This window comes from Lycorma delicatula, chromosome 1, assembly GCF_047948215.1.
Source record: "Lycorma delicatula isolate Av1 chromosome 1, ASM4794821v1, whole genome shotgun sequence".
Lineage (NCBI taxonomy): Eukaryota > Metazoa > Arthropoda > Insecta > Hemiptera > Fulgoridae > Lycorma > Lycorma delicatula.
The window spans coordinates 27,321,424-27,341,792 of NC_134455.1; the positions used below are offsets into that span (position 1 = coordinate 27,321,424).

A 20,369-nucleotide genomic window follows, 5' to 3' on the forward strand; every position below is an offset into this window, starting at 1 on the left:
AAGTATCTTCCTTGACCTCCTGGATGGTCTCAAGGTCTTTAGTAATTCTGGGAAGGGACTAAGGTCAGCAGTTCTGGAAGGGACTAAGGTCTGGGAAGGGACCACCTTCCGCCAGCAGTAAAAACATCCAGAGAGCACAGACATCAATGGTACATCAGATTCAGAGCAGGCTGAAGTGTGCATGAGACCACTGCCCACATCATCCAGGGCTGCTGCAGAACTCATGGCAGACAGATATTTTGGCATGATGCTATCCATAGAGACATGAAGTCTGTTGAGAGCACCACTACAACACTGATGAGGGTGTAAGGAAACCTGGCAATTGAATTGGCAGCAGTTATATATTCCTGAGACCTAAAAAAATAGTGTATTTATAATAATGAATACCTGAGTACCTTATATAAGGACATTTTCATTTATATTACTAAGTACTGACTAATATCTGATTCTAATAGTGGTAAACACCTAATGTCCTTCTATAAGTAAATAATATTTGAAATGTAACACCGTGCATGCAGTACCCAGAATATTTTAGAAAGCATTACTGGGCTTTTATCTATAGTCTACAAATTCCATTTCCAGAATTCACCACTACATCACTGTTACACATAACATCAAAAGTGTCTTGCAAATGGCTTCTACTAGTAAGATGGAATCTAAAAGCTATATGTAAGTTGAATAAATAATATAATAGTGTCAATATATGTAATTAAGTAGGTTATGCCAATGTCAAATTATGTTACAGATACAACAGTTACCATTATTTACATATATATTGAATTTAATGTAATTTAAAATCTAATATTCTTATAGAACAATTGGTCTCAGTTTAATGTTTGATAATTTTGAATGTGTCTTATACAAGCACACTCAGTCTTTTGATTTTGACTTATACATTTGATTTTTGTAATAAATAACAATATAAATATTTATAAACATTTAAAAAATGTGCGATAATATCTCACTAAATGAATTTTTGCAATTTTTTGAAAGCAATTGCTTTTTATTAAGGATTTAATATATTTTCATGAACAAAGAAAACAGATACTAAAATATTATAATTTTTAATGTTTGAAAAGAAAATATTATTGCACAAATAAAACTAACACTACAAAAAATCATTGTTCTATTCTTAATTTCAGGTAATAATTTTCATTGCACAAGATTGACTACCTGTCTATTAATTGACTAAATTATTTCTTGATGTATAACTGACATCCATTTTTTAAACAGTTAAAAACATTTCCTGAGAAATAAGTGTAAAATGTTAATTTTTAAATTTTAATAAACATAATTATGGTTTTTTAAGCAACCAATTCTTTTATATAAGTTTTATTTTTTCAGTTCAGATAACAGATATCCAGAAAGGGAAGGTGGTCAAAAAGCTAATTAAAGAGATTGCACTGTGGGTAGGAGAAGGTTTTGATTACGTCAATTACAAGCTCACCTAATTCCTGACTGATCATGGATGCTTCAGGTTTTACCTCTTCCCAACAGATCGTGCAGAAAAACAATCTCTGTCCATGCTGTGGTGAAGTTACAATCCAGAACATATGATCTTTCACTGCGATAGATGGAGAGACATAAGAGAAAAATGTTGCAAAAAACAGATCTGCCCTACCTTCCCAAGCAGTGTGTTACATCAAATCCATTTTGCTGGTAACAGAAGAAACAGGAAAGAAATTCCCAAAATGATGAGGGAGATAATCAAAAGGAAGGAAGCAGAGGCATAGTCTTCTGGACAGTCCACGTGTGGAGGAGGCATCTGTTCATGTTTCAGCATGGGTGGGCTTCAGACAATGTTATATGGGATTCCACGGGGTCTGCATAACGCCACTTCCTAAATGTCCCAAATACTTCCCAGGAAATGAGTTATATTTAGGTGGGTCCAGTTTCTGGATGTAGTCAGAAAGAGGGAGAGTTTTAGTTGGTGTAAGCCTAATGCTGGCACCTGTGTGGGGACAGCTGACATCTAGTAGAGATTTTCTCTCCTCCCACAGAGAAAAAACAATGCAACACATAATATTACTAGAAAACAAAATTATCAATACAAGTGAATTGTTGGGTTTTACCAGAATTAAAAAATATTCAATTATTCTTAAAATTAAATTATATAACTAAATTCTTCTTAGCAATATAGGCACTGATAGGTATAAATACTTTACTGATAATATTTTTTAAGAAGTGTTGTACATGTAATTAAACTGATCACCGAACTTATCCCTAAAACGACGGTGGTCAATACTATCTAGCGTACTGGCAACTCTCTTCATTGTTGTCCTGCAAAACAGTAAAATGTATTACTCAATTTTTTTTTTTATTCACATTAAAAATATATGTAATTTAAAAGAAACTTCTGTGGTTAAATAAACTTACTTACAATACTATTTTTTTTTTCAAAAATGTAAAATCATTAGGAAGAGAATTTAAATTTAATACATCTGACAGTAATTTAAGGAAATATGGAAAATTTATGAAAATAATTTTCAAAATTACTACATGATTGAGTAAGTTATAGAGTGTTCTGAAAGCCTCTATAATTTCTGGCACATTTTAATAACACACACTAAGTAACAATATGAACACACACTACGTAGTATATTACTTGTTAGGGAAAGCAGTGTTAGCATTTTCCAAGGTTAGGTAGATAAAAATATTTTTGCTATTTTATAACTTCCTAAAAAATTCCTAATCTGACTCATGCTTTTTAGGTAAGTTATAATGCCTTGCATTTTTTTAATGATTTTGCAAAGAAAGTCACAATGAATTTCTTCTAGATAACTTAACTATAAAATTTTTATATTATTGTTACCATAAGCAATCAAAAGATAATTTTTAATTTTGACTGTCATCACCACTACTTCCTGTTTCTAGTAGTATTTCTGTTCACAAAGTATTTTTGCTTGTAACTCCAAGAAAACTGATTATTAAATCAACAACATTAAAAAAAATTCATCTTCTCATCAATTTTGTTTACTCCTTTTGTTTATGTTCTCAAACACAAGTTTTTCAAGACTTACACAGAACATTTTTTTTTATAGAGGCAGACATTTTTTTAAGTCTATCTAAATTTTAATATAATAAAACTAAAATATTTATAACACACACAAATAATAAAACCATATTAGAAATTTGGATTAAAAATAATATTTTATATTTTGGCATTTTTTAATCTGTGTTAAATTACTGGTAAGTTTCTGGAAATAGTTTGAATTACAAAATTTTTTTAATTACTTTTTTACTTTTTAGTGGATTTTTAGCCCATTTTTATTTTATTTTTTATAAATATTTCCTTTTTAAATATATATATATATATATTATTATATATATTTATATATATATAATAATAGATATTTATAGATATAGATTTTTCTTAAATTAAAATCTATATCTAAAAAAAAATTACGGAATCATTTAATATTTGGTACATACGTTTGTATCAATGAGTGTTAAGCCTTGCATTGTACACAAAATGACACCTTATTTTTGAAATTAAATTAAATTAATTTCTCTCAAGGAACCACTAACGACTGTTTATTATTTGTTCCATCAACTTGCACAGGATATTGATTACAGAAATAGGATGATAATTTGAAGAGAATGTTTTAACATTACCAGGTTTCAGTATGGGAATCAACAATGCTTCTGACAAGAAACTGGAAAAACCTGGTCAAAAATATTTTATGGTAAATAGAAAAAAGATTGTTAGGGATGTAGGATGTAGGGGGTACACCGAAACAACTAGCACTTAATAGGGAATGTTGAAGAGCTGCATCAAACCAGTCAAATGATTGAAGACAACAAAAAAAGATGTTGTAATGCAATATCTGGGAGGTGAGATAACATACTGAGCCTGATATTATCATTTCCAGAGGAAATATCATAGGAATTATTCAAGGCATACCTAAATTCATCAAACAAAAAGGGAATGTTTAATTTATTTCACGATATCTGATAACAAACAGGATATTTTCTACCTCATACACACAGGATAGTATGATGATTTAAATAAAACTCATTTAGACAAGTTTTCAAATGTGTCTGGCACATCAACTAGCCCAGAGACAAGGATGCCACTGCATTTCAGTTCAAATGGGAGCGAAGATTCTCCTGATCTACATATGGCTCAAACATTTTTCTACACAACTGATGAAGTTATCCAAGAAATGGTGCACACAGTTCAGCCACAATTTCCATTTTGCACAACGAAATGCAAGGACATATAGCCCTTGCAATGCGGAAGGTGCAGAGCAATTCAGTTGTGGGAGTAAGGCTGCTGAACAAAAGGACAGACTAATGCATGAAAATATACCTGATGAACGTGTATGACTCATTGTTCAATAAGCAGAGATCTAAGTTCTGCCTCAGTCAATCAACTATAGCGATTTGAGAACAGAATGATGGTAACCATGAATAATAATGGGCATTGAAATCGCCCATTATTATATTATATTAGGATGGTAGAGGAATCTGTGAAAACAGATCACCCTCACTAAAATTGGAATTTATTGGAAGATATAAGTGACAGATACTCCTTTTAAATGGCACCAATATTTTCACTGAGACTGCAGAGATGTTTGTTACTAGCGGAATATCTCCAGTTAGTACAATTTCCTTCAGGAAATCAGCCACGCCTTCACATCCTCTGCCTTCAGTCTGATGGTCGCATCTTTGGCAGATATAACTGTGAAAGGCACATCAACCTGGGGATGAAGATAAGCCTTCTGCAGACAAAGTATAAAAAAGTTTTTTCCTTTAGAAGGATTTCAATATCTTCACAGCTAGAAAAAAGGCTGCCAACATGCCAGTGAATAATATTTGTACACGTAAAAGTACTGTTTTCCTGTTACATACAAAACTCTGTGAGCAGATTATATATCAAATCTATCTGGATTTTCTTTTTGGTATTTAGGAAGTGCTTTACTTCTTTGGAAACCTCATTGTTCTCCATATCCTCGAAGATACTTCTTGGTGGTGGGGAAGCTTGGGAGACCGGATACACCTTACCAGGCAATTATTTTTTAATAGATCTCTTCATATGAATCTTGATAATTGCTTCATTGTGGGTGCAGTGGGAATATTATTTGGTGATGTGTTAACTGAAGTGGTTTACGGCAAACCGCTGTTGGTCTTTCCAGCAAAAATTACCCTTCTTGTTGACTGAACACTTACTTAGCTAGGAAATAGTGATTGTGAGTTAAGCAACTTGATAACATCTGAACAAGTAGTTTTAACTCACTGCAGGATCTGCACTTTTCAACCACATTTGTAGGAATTTGCCCTGATATAGCTACAGCAAAAGAGACAAATGATTTAACCTGGTTCTGGAAGTTAAGGGTTTATCATATTCTCTTCATACAGCTGGAAAAGATAACATCTGCATGTACAAATTTTGAAAATTACCTTCTCTTCATTAAATATTGAGCAACCTCGTGAGTGAGCTGAATGTAATTCACCACAGTTAGTACATTTTTCTTCCTCCTACCTGTTTGTATTGCTCCGAACCTCTTTAGCACATCAAGAACATATTGTAGTTTTTGAGCAAGACGTGCGGCTGTACTCTTGACCTTGCAAATATTGCTGCGGGTTAAGGATGAATTGTCACAGATGAACTGACTGGTAACCCACTTCTATTTTCTCTGATGATACAGGAAGGTTAAACGTTAGTATAAGAGAGAGGGTAGGTTCTTCCCCAATGCTCTAACATTTCACTTCTACAACACCTGGCAGACAAAGCTCACTGGCCATCTCAGAAACATCAATCTCCTAAAGGTCTCAGCAAAAGATTACTCCTTGACTAGAATTCAAGGATTTGTGGAATGCCTCTATGTTGGTAAAGCAATATTGGTAAGACACAAGAGTGATAGACTGTGTCACTAAATGTCTCCACCTGTTATCGATTTGTCTCTTAACTTCCTGACATTTTTCAGGTCCCACTTAAACCTGTTATGACTTTAATTATCAGAAAGGCGAGCTCTTTTGAAAGGAGCCTTCTTCCTGATTGTTTTGAAGAACTAAAAATCTTATATTTTTATACCCTGGACAGGATGCATCATTACCATTTAAACTATTCTCTTTAATATAGTTCTTATCTTTGTCAGACAACACTGAGTGAGGTATTTTCACATGACATCGTGTGGTGGTTTTTTCAGATGGATCACCAACCATCACAGGATTTAATTCAAGACTAGAAATGTTGTTCCCATGAGTACCAGGGAAATACAGGACTACTTCTGCAGAGCTAAAGCTAAACACAGAGATAAACACAAAAAGCTATACACAGAGGCTAAAGCTAAATGTATCTCGGTTCCCAGCGGACTTCATAATGAGCCATTCACCCATCGGCATTATAGTTTCCATCTTGAGTTATGGCTGCGTTTCATAAGATGTTGCAATAGCACCAAGTGTAAGTGTAAGAAGAAACAATGTAAGATGTGTTTCTGTGTAAGGGTATATGTTGTAATTTGCAAACTGTTTCTGGGTGGTTTATGTCTATGTGTTCGGTGTAAAACGTTCAACAGCTTGGTGTGCAGTTTGAAGAGAGGGTGCAGAGGTTAGGGCCATGGGGACGCCAATCCCCAAAATCTGAAAGAGTAAGACACTCGGTCAGAATGCTTTTTTTTTGGGTGCACACAACAAAGTGTTATTATCAGTGCCTGGACATATAATAAACCATTTCAGTGAACAATAATTAAAAAAACAGTTAACATACAAAACAAACAATTATAATGCACAATATCAAAATGAAAAATATTTCTCAAACAGTTCAGCATAGATGTAAAGTGCCATTGCTATATGCTAAAGGAGAAATAGAACCTTAATAAAATATCAATAGTAAAAATGTAAATTAAAACAAAATTACCATTTGACTGTAATGCTACGGCACAGTTTACACTATTAATGTGTAAATAAACATGCAACACTATATTGTATTTACCTATATTCACGAGAATAAAATGTCATGAAACTAACATATCAGAAAAGAGTAATTCTTAACAAAAATAATACAACAATTTTAGATTGAATACTTGAATTAATGGTAACTGATTACAAACAGCTTATTTGGTTTTAATCCAATCTCTTAATATTATGCAGTTAATTTTTTTTTACTTTTACTTTCATAGGCTAGACTTACTTACAATTCTATTGATTTGAAAACAACATTTACTCTTTTTTTCACTCTTCTACATAACTGAGAAGTTTTCATAAGGTGACGCTTATAAACAGTTCGTTACAAGTAAACAGTTACAGTAATAGTGATTACAAGTAGAATATCACATGCAGAAGCATGTACAAACATAAAAGTAAAAAAAGTAAGCATGAATTGCTTCTTCGTTACATGAAAATCAACAAATTAGTAGAAAAATTAAATCAAACTAATTAGGAGCATATTCCTTTTGAATATAAAATTGTATACTGTTGAAATTTTACAACTGGATAATGGACATCTCTGAGAGAATCAAAATAAGACATAATAAAGAAAAAAACTAAAAAAGGTAAGTAAATATAATTACTTAGTATAACTTACTTTTTAAATACAATTTTAGATAATCTATTTTTTGGTGTATTCTGTTTAGCTTTAATATCTGTTAAACCAGGAAATTTTTTTTCTTTCTTTTTTCTTTTCCCCTTCTCAGGTATTTTTAAATCAATTCCAGTTGCTAGCTACAAAAACCCACAAAATCAACAAATTACAATTCATCTCATCATATAAGTGTTCTAGTTATTATCTATTAGAATGTTTTCATTTTGACAAGAAGGTAAATTGATTATTAAAAAAAAATACATTAATTTGATCTATTTAGCAAAGTATAAGGGGTCATAGGTAAGTCCTCATTAACAAAAATATTTCATTAAAAAGGTACTTTCTGATACGATATCAATTATAACTAATGGAGAAAGTTACTTGCAAAATGGATCATCCGATTTGGTTGTCTGAATCAAATTTGGTTGTCATTAGTAGAATGGTTCATATAATCATTAAAAAACCATTCTCCTTTTTAGTCTTCCATCACACTAAGCTAAGAATTTCCTAATTTGCCACTGATGCAGAAATCATTTTGGAAAAGTTAAAGAGAAAATTAGTTTCTTAACATCATATGTGCAAGTGTAGGTAGGGCACACTTATTAGTTGCTCTCGCTCTCTCTCTTTCTATAATATATATATATATTAGCAATGAAAATGACAAAAACATGCATGACCTGTTCAATAAGAAGAGATCTAAGTTCTGCCTCAGTCAATCAACTATGGTGACTCAAGAAGAACATGATGAAACCCATGAATGAATAGTAATGGACATTGAAATCACTAATTATTAGGCATGGTAAAGGATCTGATTAGACAGATCATCCTCACTAAAACTGGAATTTAATGGAACAATTTGAATCCGAAGTAACAGTGCAAGGTAAAAAGATAATGATGCTACGATTTGCTGATGATATAGTAATTCTAGCTGAGAGTAAAAAAGATTTAAAAGAAACAATGAATGGCATGAATGAAGTCCTATGCAAGAACTATCGCGTGGAAATAAACAAGAACAAAACGAAAGTAATGAAATATGGAAATAATGTCGATGGACCACTGAACATAAAAATAGCACGAGAAAAGATTATTGAAGTAGAAAAAGTTTGTTATTTGGGAAGTAGAATTACTAAAGATGGACGAAGCAGGAGCGATATAAAATGCCAAATAGCACAGGTGAAATGGGCTTTCAGTGAGAAATATAATTTGCTTGCATCAAAAATTAATTTAAATGTAGGTAAAGCATTTTTCAAAGAATATGTTTGGAGCATAGCTTTACATGGAAGTAAAACTTGGAGAATCGGAGTACTTGAGAAGAAAAGCTTTTGAAATGTGGTGCTATAGGAGAATGTTAAAAATCAGTTTGAGTGGATAAAGTGACTAATGATGGAAGTGTTGCAGCAAACTGATGAAGAAAGAAGCATTTGGAAAAATATAGTTAAAAGAAGAGATAGACTTAAAGGACACATATTAAGGCATCCTGGAATAGTCGCTTTGATATTGGAGGGACAGGTAGATGGGAAAAATTGTGCAGGCAGGTAACGTTTGAAATATGTAAAACAAATTTTTATAGCTGTAGGATGTAGAAGGTATACCAAAATGAAACGACTGACACTAGATAGGAAATCTTGGAGAACTGCATCAAACCAATCAAATGACTAAAGACAAAAAAAAATATATTAGCATTTTTTTTTTGTTATGTATAATTTGTTGCTTAAAAAAGTAGTTTCATGTAAAACAATATTTTCATGGATCAACAGGATTAATTCTTTAATTACAACTGAATTAAAGATTATTCCAAATTTACACTCGTTATACATAAATAATAATTCCTTATTGTTACACACTTTTCTTATAGCACAGCAACAATAAAAATTAGAAAAAAATTATGACTAATCAAAAGTACTTAACCTAAATTATACAATAAAATCATAATTGAAAATAATCATACATGAATTATTTCATCTTATAGATTATTATTCATTAAATAATGAATTTCAGAATAATTATTTATTAATGCAAAAATAATAATATTTTTACACTAAAAGAGGAGACATATAAAGGAAAACTATTCCTTTAAGGAAAAAAGAAAGAAAACAGTCACTAACCCTAAGTGCACTTAAAGCCCTCTGTAAAAACACACAGTCAACATTTGCCAACCATCTCATAAATACAAATCCACCAACACTGACAAAAAACTTTATATTCTACAGACATACAATAAAAAGTATAACATCTAACACTTACATGTTAAGATGTATATAAACACACAAAAATACTTAATGACTTTAAGTGAGTTTATAATAAATGAACAGACACAATTCAAATTAAAGACATTTTTCAAATACATTCTAAGTATCTGCTTGCCTAACTCGAAAAAATACTGCCAGCAATAATACAAATTTATATTGATATTAGGATATAGGAAGAAAAACCAATCACTAAAAAGTATGCGTTTTAAAAAAAACAAAAAACATTTAAATTTGGCTTTATGAATAACTTCAAAAGTGTACAATTTTATATAATTCTATCAAGGAAAAAATATAGCAAAAATTATAAGCTACTCTTCAAGGGATAACAGATAACAGTTAATTGGTAGCAGTTAACTATATTTAAAATACATAATCTGGATATAAAACCCGAGCACTATATGCTGTCTGAAAGAAAAGCAAGGTGAAAGTAGTGCTGAAATCAGTTATGTACAATAAGTGGCAAAACGTTTTGTAAAGTTACAAAAATGTTTCTATGTTTCTATAACAGAAACATTTATCAACAAGAAGGATGAGCAGAAAAGTAACAGACACACCTAATACTCAAGAACAAATGAAGGTATTATAATTAGTACGCCACCTCTACGAATTACATTCTTCCATTACAAACATGAAAATTTTTTCTTTATTGCAGCTGAGCTCAATTTATGCTCTGAAATGGGGTTAAGTGCTTGTGGTATATCAAAAGAATTAAGAATTAAAATAATGTTCAATAAATGATTTTTAACTGTAGCAAACATAACTCCAATTAAAATTCATCTCATAGTAGAACATCTTTTTTAAACACATTCAAAATGTTATATTCCAGTCAATGAAGACAACAACTGTGATTTTTCTATCACTTATAAACAAATTCAACTGAACTTTTATTAATTGATGTGACTAGGAGAAAGAGATCTTTGAAGGACAAGAAGGCATGGACCTCCTCTTCTTTAATGATTTAAAAATTTTTTTAAAATAAATTTATTTTTTTGAAGGTAGAGTGCATTTTTGTTACAAAAAATTTGAATATACATATTTCAAATTTTAAAAGAGTAAACAGGGGGCAAGAGACATTAGAAGAAAATTGAATTCTCCAATAACCACTGCTACACAAAAGTTTATTAGGGGATTTTTTCAATACTAGTAATGGTATGCTTCTAGTCCAATAGAAAGATTCTAAATATCTGTCGATGTGTGCTAAATAGTTTTCCCATAATCAGACTTTTACTTGTCTATAATTATATTATTAGTGATATTACCATGGCAAGATATAAAACGGAGCAAAATTTCATTATATAACAATATAGAAGTATACGTATTTAAAGATTTGTAGCAACAGGCAATTGACATACATATTATTAGCCTACTGTTTTTCTGTTACTTTTTTTTTGTTACTAAACTCAAACTTCCTTACAATTACATAATTCTGACATATGTCCAACAAGAACAAGGTCTTTATGGGCATAATCACACTTTTGTAACTTTTGTATTAAGCATTATATATAAACACTATATATAAACATTAGATATAAACTAAACCAAAATGGTTCAGTTTATATCACTAATTAACATTAAATAGTTTTTTTAATGGTAAGTTAATTACAGCATCCCAGAGTTTTGTGCTGTAATTCTTGATTTATTACTTTCCCTAACATATGAAAGATTAATCCACAATATGAAACTGATTTGATTAAAACAGTATTATTTTTTAAACTGAGAAATTTTATTTATTATAAAGGTTATCAAGAAAGTTAGGAATATTATTGTATCACATTTTTAAAGTTATCCACACAACAATACCAGTCAAATATTTTCCTTTTATTCTAACTCAAAACTGAGATGAAGTATGTAATACTTTTTTCTACGAATTTTAAATGACTGAAAATCTTACAAAGTGTGAAATATATGAACTCTGTGTTTTAAATGAATGATTAATTTACCCTTATAAAATTCACAGGCAAATTAAGGCATGCGTACCAATGAGGTCATAAATAGAGAAAGGGGTTATAGTGAATGTTGTGGAGGAAAACAAAATATTCACAACAAAGACCCTCTGAGTAAGGTAGCAGAGAATGCCAGTAAGATGTAGCAGAAAAACTAGTAAAGCAGCAGTTTAAGTCAAATATTTAAAATAATAAGTAAGTTCTGTTATATAAGTGTTCAGTTATTAATGATAAATAAACTATGTAACTTTTTTCTTCTTACTTATGAAAAGCGTATAAATTTGTTAATCTAGTTGAGTTCAATAGCTGTTTTACATTATATATTTTGTCTTCTTAATAGTACTGTTAGTGTAAATTAAACAGTAAATAAGTAACTTAAAATGTGAAACTAAATATGAATACATTATTATAATACTTTTTAAACATAAATATTGTACATGTACACCACTTTTAAACTCAACAGTGTGAAATAAATTACTAATAATATAATATTTAAATAAGAAAGAGTGTATTTAAATGTGTTGTAAATAAAATATATATTAATCACTCTAACAAGGAATTTATTTAAAGATATTAATGATTCAGTGGGATAAATTCTTAATAATGGAAGGTGCACTTAGGCACAGTTATTCGAACCAATGAACAAAATAATTTACACTGTTAATAATTCAAATTTCAAAATGATTTCAGTGAACCTTCTTTAATTTATCAATGCCCTCACACATTTAACAATTAATTTCAAATTTTCAGTTTAGAGAATAACTGCAAGTTGCTCATAGTACCAATTTTTCACAACTGCTCCAAATCTATGATACCTATATCAAGAGTTGACTAGTACTTGTCATTCCTCCCCACATGAAAAAAAAAATTTTCATAGCTGTTGCAATCAAAAAAAGGTAAAAGAAACAGACTTACTTGGATATCTTTTAGCAGCTGTGGATCCTGCCAATCAGGTATTTTCTTTTCTTCTTCAGCTGCTTTTAATTTCAACTCCTCTTCTGGGTTTATACATTTTCCAGATTCATCACGTGGAATGATCTCACCATGAAATGGACACTAAAGTACAGTCATGTAAAAATTTTAATAACATTAATGGTACACAATGATTACTAAAATAAAAAAATAAATTTCAAACTGAAAGTCCCACCCACATTTAATAAATAAAAATAAGAATTAATCAAAATAAAATGTAGGTATTATCAATATAAAAACTTTTATTTCTACATCTTGATTTGGAACTACTGAACTATTATGCAGAATAATCCATTTAAGTGTTACCAACACTGTCTGAGCTTATTTTTCTAGCAATAATAATGAAAAGAGTTAATATAAAAATGGGTTTAGAAATTCTCCATTAGTGAGTTAACAGCAATCGTAGGTTTTTGTCTGCTTACTGGGCAGAGTGAAATAAAACCATATTGAAATTCCTGAAATTCTAGGAACCAAATTAAGGGTAAACTTTATGGTTTCTTATGGCTTTTGACCTGAGAAATTGAAATAAAACACATTCCAGAACCACATCACAAGCAATTTTTATAATATTTGATGTAAAACAGAAAAATCTGTTGTCCAAAAACATGGTTTTTTTTCATTTGTAATAAAAAAACATGTTAAATTACTAACAAATACATAAAATTTATTATCAAAACTTGTAGAGAATTTAATTCTGAGAAAATTGATGTAAAATAACCCAATAAAAAATAAATACCAGTTAAAATTTTATCACTAACACGTAGAGTATGAAAAATTTTAAATATTATAAGCGACAGAAAATGAGTTTAACATACAACTGAAACAATGTTAAAAAAAAATAATAATGTAATTTATACAACAAAGTTTACAAAAATCTATCATTCTACTTCAATACATTTGGCTGTAGGCTTTGCTAGCGTTGCTCTCTGCAATTCTGCATGACTTTCCTTAATTTGTATGGTGGCATCTGTAATATCAGCAACCCACTCTTCACGCACATGAATGTTTCTCCTGTACACAATACTTTTCATCCAATCCTACACACAAAAATCTGACAGTGTAATCTTGGTGGCCAAGAGTCTGGTTTGAAGCGGTCCAATTAGCTGTTTAAATAAACTAGACCACACCACACATTGACACTAAATTGGTGTTGGAAATTATGTTCTACTATCATATATGGATTGACTTCAGCCCAAGTGAGTTTGTTGCAAAGGTTATTTAATGCTGTCCCTAGCAAACTGAGCCTTGTCAGTAAATGAAATGAATCTATGCAATCGGCGGTTTATATTCAACTAGTTTCAATACTGTTAATGTAGAGGATCTCATATTTGAAGATTTTGTATTCGTTAATTGTGGTAAGGATACAGAATGTTGTTACGAAGTGGAATGGAATGGGAAACTCCAAACCACCAGGAAAGGCATTATGTACTAACAGCCGGACTGTATTGAGTATTCTCAATAATGATTACAACAAGATTAGCATTGATCTTGTGGCTAGGGTTCCGGCTTAGGCATTGGATTGGTTGGAGATAGGTGCAGACATCATGCCACGGTTATATTGGTATGGTTTGTGATTTGCTTTGGAGCTTCCACTGGTGGGGTTGGCTGTGCTGCCAGGGTATGTTAACCCGTGCAACTGGGGGCGTGGCTTTCCTCCGCCGGTGGCAGTCATGATCGTGACTTGGTAATGCCATGTGGGACATCATGATGGGACCAGGTGGGGGTGTGGGGTTTGTCCTTGCTGGAATGGACTGGAATGAGGTTGCATTTCCCTTGTTAAGTGGTCTAAATTGGGTGTAGATCTGAATTTCTATGTTGAGTAAAAGATAGTTTTGATTGGTATTAGTGTAGCACTGATTTAAATTTAAACTCGTTTGTTCTCTGAGGCATTCACAGTCACGAACGATGTTGTCAAATCTTTACTAGGCGCAGGGTTCATGCTTCCATGATTTCGGTTAGTTAGTTTGAGGGAATCATGTTAAGTTGGATGTGAAGATGTCCATTTCAGGCCTATGTGATGGTGAAATTTGATTTGTATTTTATAGATTCAAATGTCTGCCGAGGCATTTACATCGGTGGCATGCAGACCGAGGCCTGGCAGATGACAGTGAGATATAATCAGTTAGAGGGTCTACAGACGACCTCCAGTAAAGCCCCTCAGGGCTTGAAATGGAGGGGGTGGTGTGGCGACCGGTAACATCACAAGGTGGGTGTGTTCCCCCTACGGGGTTGGGATGTAGTATGACACCAATTAAAACAAACACACACTTAATTAAACTTCACTGTATTAGCATCAATTCACAGCAGTAATGAACGTGCACAAAACACTAATGACACCACAAAGTGCATTATTGGTCAGCTGATTCCTGCATTACAAACTTTTGAAATCATAATTTCTCAAATTTTTAATTTAACAGTGAATGAAAGATAGATACATAAACTTTGTTGTCTGAATAACATTAGTACTTCCGTTTTTTTACTAAATTTTTTAATTTTATATTTATCTTTAATACATCACAATTTTTTTTTATCATTGTACTTTGCAGAAAGTAAACATGCTTTGTTCATGTAATTCCTTCATTTTCATATGGTAAGTGTTAGTAATAAAACCAAATTTCTCTTCTTTGGGTTATTTTACATCAATTTTCTCAGAATAAATACTCTACAAGTTTTGATAAAAATTTTATATATTTATTAGTTATTACAATGTTTTTATATTACAAACGTAAAAAATGTGTTTTTATACAAGAAATTTTTCTGTTCTACATAGAATATTATGAAAACTGTTGGAAATATGATTCTGAAACTTGTTTCATTCAATTTCTCAAATCAAAAACCATAACAAACTATACCCTTTAATTTGAATTTCTAGATTTTCAGGAACTGGGTATGTTTTTATTTCACTCTGCCCATGAATCAGGGCGAAATCTTTCACTAGCCATAGTTTGCTAATGGAACATTTCTGGACCAATGTTTGTATGACCTTTTTTTATTATTTTCGCAATGAGCTTAGAAACCACTGGTAAAATTACATGAATCTTCCTGCAAATAATTGTTTACAAAAAAATATTTATTAATGCGATTCAGGTATTTAAATGTACATGCAAGACTATATTTATAAATCATTATACAGTTGTGTAATAATTAATTGTCATAGGAATTAATTATGAGCAAACCTTATAACGATCTTTTCTTGGGCAAAGCTTTCCATTAGGAAGAGGAGCCCGGCAACTTCTTAAAACTGGTTTAAATTCTCCAGCAAATTCAATAACTCTAGTTCTTAATGCAGAAGATCCCTCAGGAACAGCAACCTCCATAACATCATCTCCAGAAACTGAGGACCAAAATTTATTTGTATCCATTGAAGTCCTGGAATATTAATACACCAAGAAAAATTAAGTAAATTAACAGAATGATATTGATTACACATTATTATTTTTCGCAATACATAATAATTTGAATTCAAAACTCAAAAATAACTCATAACCAAGTAACTAACAATAGATCTAAAAAATATATTTATTTACTTTTAAAACGTATTTGCAAAACATAAATGGATATTGAGAAGAACCAAAAAAAAAATCAGAAAATTCTTAACAAACTAAATGAAAAACTGAAATGTTTCCTGACATACATTCAAAATAAATGGAATGTTTTTTAGATCAAGTAAAAGACCTACTTACTTCATCAAAAATCCATTTGAAGTGACCCAAGGATGGTTTGCTTGACCAATTCCAAAAAAAATTATACTTACCCAAGTGTTTCCTTCATGTCTCAGGACCTTAAAACTATTTTTATTTATTTTTTTATTTTTTATTTAAGTAGTTTACCTGTAATGGATGAAACAAAGAGCAATTTATTCATATTTTCTCATGGTAAAAGATTGGTCTGGTGGTTTATTTTCCTATCTCTCTTCTTTCTATGAGAAAATTACCAATAAAATTGAACATGAAAAATGGTGAAATTTCAATTTTGGTAATTATTTTCAAGAGGCAGGAAGGCATACCAGTTCAGATATTTTTTTTTATTGTAGATATATGTTAGTAGTTTTACCATAAATAATATTAATGGTGATTATTTACCCCTAAATTTTACTAATCTTTTTAAAAAAATTCAAATTTTGGCTTCAAATAACTCAGATGGGACTGGTGTAAAAATCTCAATTTGCACAACTTGCAATGGTTTTGCAGATGTTTATGGCAAATAAAAAAGTTTCTTGTGTATTGTATTAATAAAAAAAAGTTGTACCCTCTCAAAAATCATGAAAAATCTGTTAAAAGTGATACCATTTTGACTCACTAAATAAGTGCTCTAAAGGTTTCTTGTCTTCTTGGCACTTTGATATTTTTATACTTATTACTATAGCTGATACAGACTTGTAAAGTTTGAACCATTCAACTACAGTGTTCATTTTAAAACAGGTGCTTGAAGTCATTTCCAGTCATCAGGAAAATTCATGTTGCAACATGCTCATTTATACTTGTTGCATCATATAGCTTTGCAGTCACGGACTGATCAGTCTGACATTAGTCAATGACCTGTTCACATACTTACCGAGTATCTCAAACTTCTTCCTGTGTTTGGAAGTGTTTATTAAATAAATAAGTTTTCCTTAATAATATTATATTTGCAAATTTTTTTAAAATCTGTTAAATTTTTACATTATTTCAAGTAATTTCACATAAAACAATGGAAGATAATGTTCCGCAGGAATTTATGTGCATTATGAGCATCATAAAACAGAGTATGGTACAATACCAAAAGAACTCATTAAAATTTGTGAATTTAAAGATGAAATCCAACAACTTTTTTTTTTGCGTGTTAATTCAGATGTCACTAGCATTTGTAAATATCATGAAAAACGTTTTTGTCAAAATTCAGTCACCTGTATGAACAGTTAAGAAAAACAGTTAAGAAAAACTTAACTGAGCAAGCTCTTAAAGAACATATTTTTCCAAACTTAAATTTAGTTCCTGGAAAGTCTCTTTGAGTTAACTGTTTCAAAAGTATTTTTTTCTCAAAAGAAAAGAATTATATGAATGCAAAGACCAAGAACAATACATTGTCCCACTTTTACTTAAGGAAAAAACTATTGCTTGTGTGTATGAAAATCAGGGATGGATAGAAGTGGTTAATATTAGCCTGGAAAACAAAAATGTGCAGGTCATTTTTTTAACCCTGCTGGACCATGTACATCGTTTCAAAAGTCTCAACAAGACAAAGTATGGGTACCAATTTGACAAGTCCTGAGAAATTTGGCATTATTTGAACTAACTACAGTGACCAATCATCCTCACACAATTTCAAGATAATTATCAGAAGAGATATCACAGCTGTTGGTTAACCACACTAAATAATACATTTTTATTGCTACAAAAACAGGCTATTTCATTATAGAAAAATTAACATTTTGCTACAATTTATTTTTTCTTCAATAGTGTTTATAAAAATGAAAAAAATAAAAAATGAATTCTTGAAAAAAGTTGTAGGCTACTCATTGAGAAATCTTAGTTCTTAATGTTGTGGGATAGAGGCAGTAAACATTCCGACACATAAAATGCAGTAATGAGGCTTCAGTCTATTAATCACAACAATAACAAACATAATCAATCAGACATTAATAATAATTATCATAACAAAGAAGGAGTTTGTTGTTGCACATGACATCAGCCGCGATGTGATAGATACTTAACAAATCTATTCTAAATTATGGTATCTACAAATTTCAATCAGTCATACTGCTGAAAGCACTAGCTCCTTTGCAATTTACGGTTAGTTGACACTTGCCTTTTGTATCGTATACATTGAACATTCATATTTTTATGCTTCTCTTTAGTTTTTGTATTTTATAACTATGCTTAATTTCACCAATAAAGGGTGTATTATAACACACTTTTTTGTCACTGCCCAGTTGTTTTGTATCTGCAGTCATAGTTTTTGATTTTTTTATTCCCAGTTGTTACACATATTTTGTTGACATTTTTACCTGTAGGCCCGTTTCAACATATTTAAACTGTATCAATTTTTGTTGTTAATCTACCTGTTAACAATTAATTAAAATTGTGAGTTAAAATCCCATATAATGATATGACATTGGGTGAACGAATAAAGCTTCTTCGCAAAATAAAAACACATCCACCTAGTGTAAACTATCAGAAATAACCATTGTACCAAAAAGTTTGATAGCTCATATCGTCCTCTCAAGAAAATAAAATATGCCAAGAATGGGCTTTAAAAGATCATGGAACATCTCAGAAACGGAAAAGTGATGGAAAGGACCGACTTGTTGAGGAAGCTCTGAGTGTATGGTTCGCTATTGTAACTTCACAAGGTGTTAGTGTCAGTGATCCTGTGCTTAAAAACAAGGCAGAAGATTTTGCTAAAAAGTTTAATCAAAATGAATTTAAAGCAATGGATGGCTGGTTATCTCATTGAAAAATAAAAAATAAAATAAAATACAAGAAAGCTCATGGTAAAAATTGGGTGCTGATACAGAAAATTCTGCTGCATAGAAATTTATCAAACCCCCTGAAATTCTCCAAAATTTTTATGCAGATGAAACAGGACAGTATTATCATGCTACACCAGATGGGTCCTTGTGCTACAAACATGCAGTGTTATCTGGATCATGTTACCATGTTTTGTTATCCTCATATGTTGGGAAGTAGCAAATGAAAACTCATCTTAATTGGGAAGGCTGCCAAGCCTCATTTTTAAAGTGGCTTACAATGGACAGTTTGCCAGTACATTATATTTCTAATAAAAATGCTTGGATGATGAGTGCAATCTTTTCAGAATGGCTTAACAAATGGGATGTCAAAAAAATTAAGAAAAATCATACCACTGATTAACAATTGTGCTACTCATCTGCAATGAAATTATTTAAAAAACATTACTAATGAATTTTTACTGCCCATTACAATATGCGCAGTTACTAATGAATTTTTACTGCCCATTACAATATGCGCAGTTACTAATGAATTTTTACTGCCCATTACAATATGCGCAGTGGTAATCTAAACCACTGTCTCATCCAACCACTGGACATGGGAATTATAAAAAAAATAATAAAGTCTATTTAAGTTGGTGAACCACATTGTTCTAGAAATAGAAGAAAATTTACTGAATTCAGGCTGTACAGCTGTAGAAGTGAGAGAATCAACCTGTTGCAAGCAATTCAGTCATAGCCAACAGCTGGGGAGAAGAAAGGAAACCAACAATAACAAATTGTTTTGCCCATCGTGGTTTTTCTAATCTAGAAGAAGAGGCAGAAAATATGCAGGAACATGGTAACACGTTACTGCAGCAAGTTGAAAGATATCAAGATTTCGTGCAGACTGATCAAAAATATTGAATGTGTACAAAATGAAGAATGTACATCAATATTGCAGAAAAACTCCAGCCCACATGCAGTACAACAGATGAAGCCAGTGACAATGAAGATGAACCAGAAATACAAGTTACGATTCAAGATGCAAAAAAAAATTTATTGTTGGACTTCAACAGTTTTTTATGGAGAAAGGAAGTGAAGATAACCCCTCAATTAGAGTTGAAAATCTGTGCAAATTTCATTGACTGTATGTCGTTAAAATGAAAAGGACAGTTTTTGATGCATAAATTTTTTCAAAGAAAATAATCAGCTGAGACTTTCATGTTGTGTATGCATGGCTATCTATTCTA

General features: G+C 31.1%; 1 protein-coding gene across 2 annotated transcripts in view; it reads right to left on the bottom strand.

The window, feature by feature from the left end:
* Positions 1–1,048: 1,048 nt before the first annotated feature.
* LOC142334032 (UV-stimulated scaffold protein A-like) overlaps positions 1,049–20,369 on the bottom strand; it is a 73,791-nt gene continuing 54,470 nt past the window's right edge. Inside the window, exons 9-12 of one of the 2 annotated variants that reach the window (XM_075381732.1) lie at positions 15,866–16,058; positions 12,633–12,773; positions 7,529–7,665; positions 1,049–2,280 (exon numbers count right to left, since the gene is read on the bottom strand). In XM_075381732.1, coding sequence (XP_075237847.1) covers positions 2,178–2,280; positions 7,529–7,665; positions 12,633–12,773; positions 15,866–16,058 — 574 coding nt within the window. In that variant the 3' untranslated portion in view covers positions 1,049–2,177. The remainder of the gene's footprint in view (positions 2,281–7,528; positions 7,666–12,632; positions 12,774–15,865; positions 16,059–20,369) is intronic. The other variant, XM_075381813.1, reaches the window with a different exon arrangement.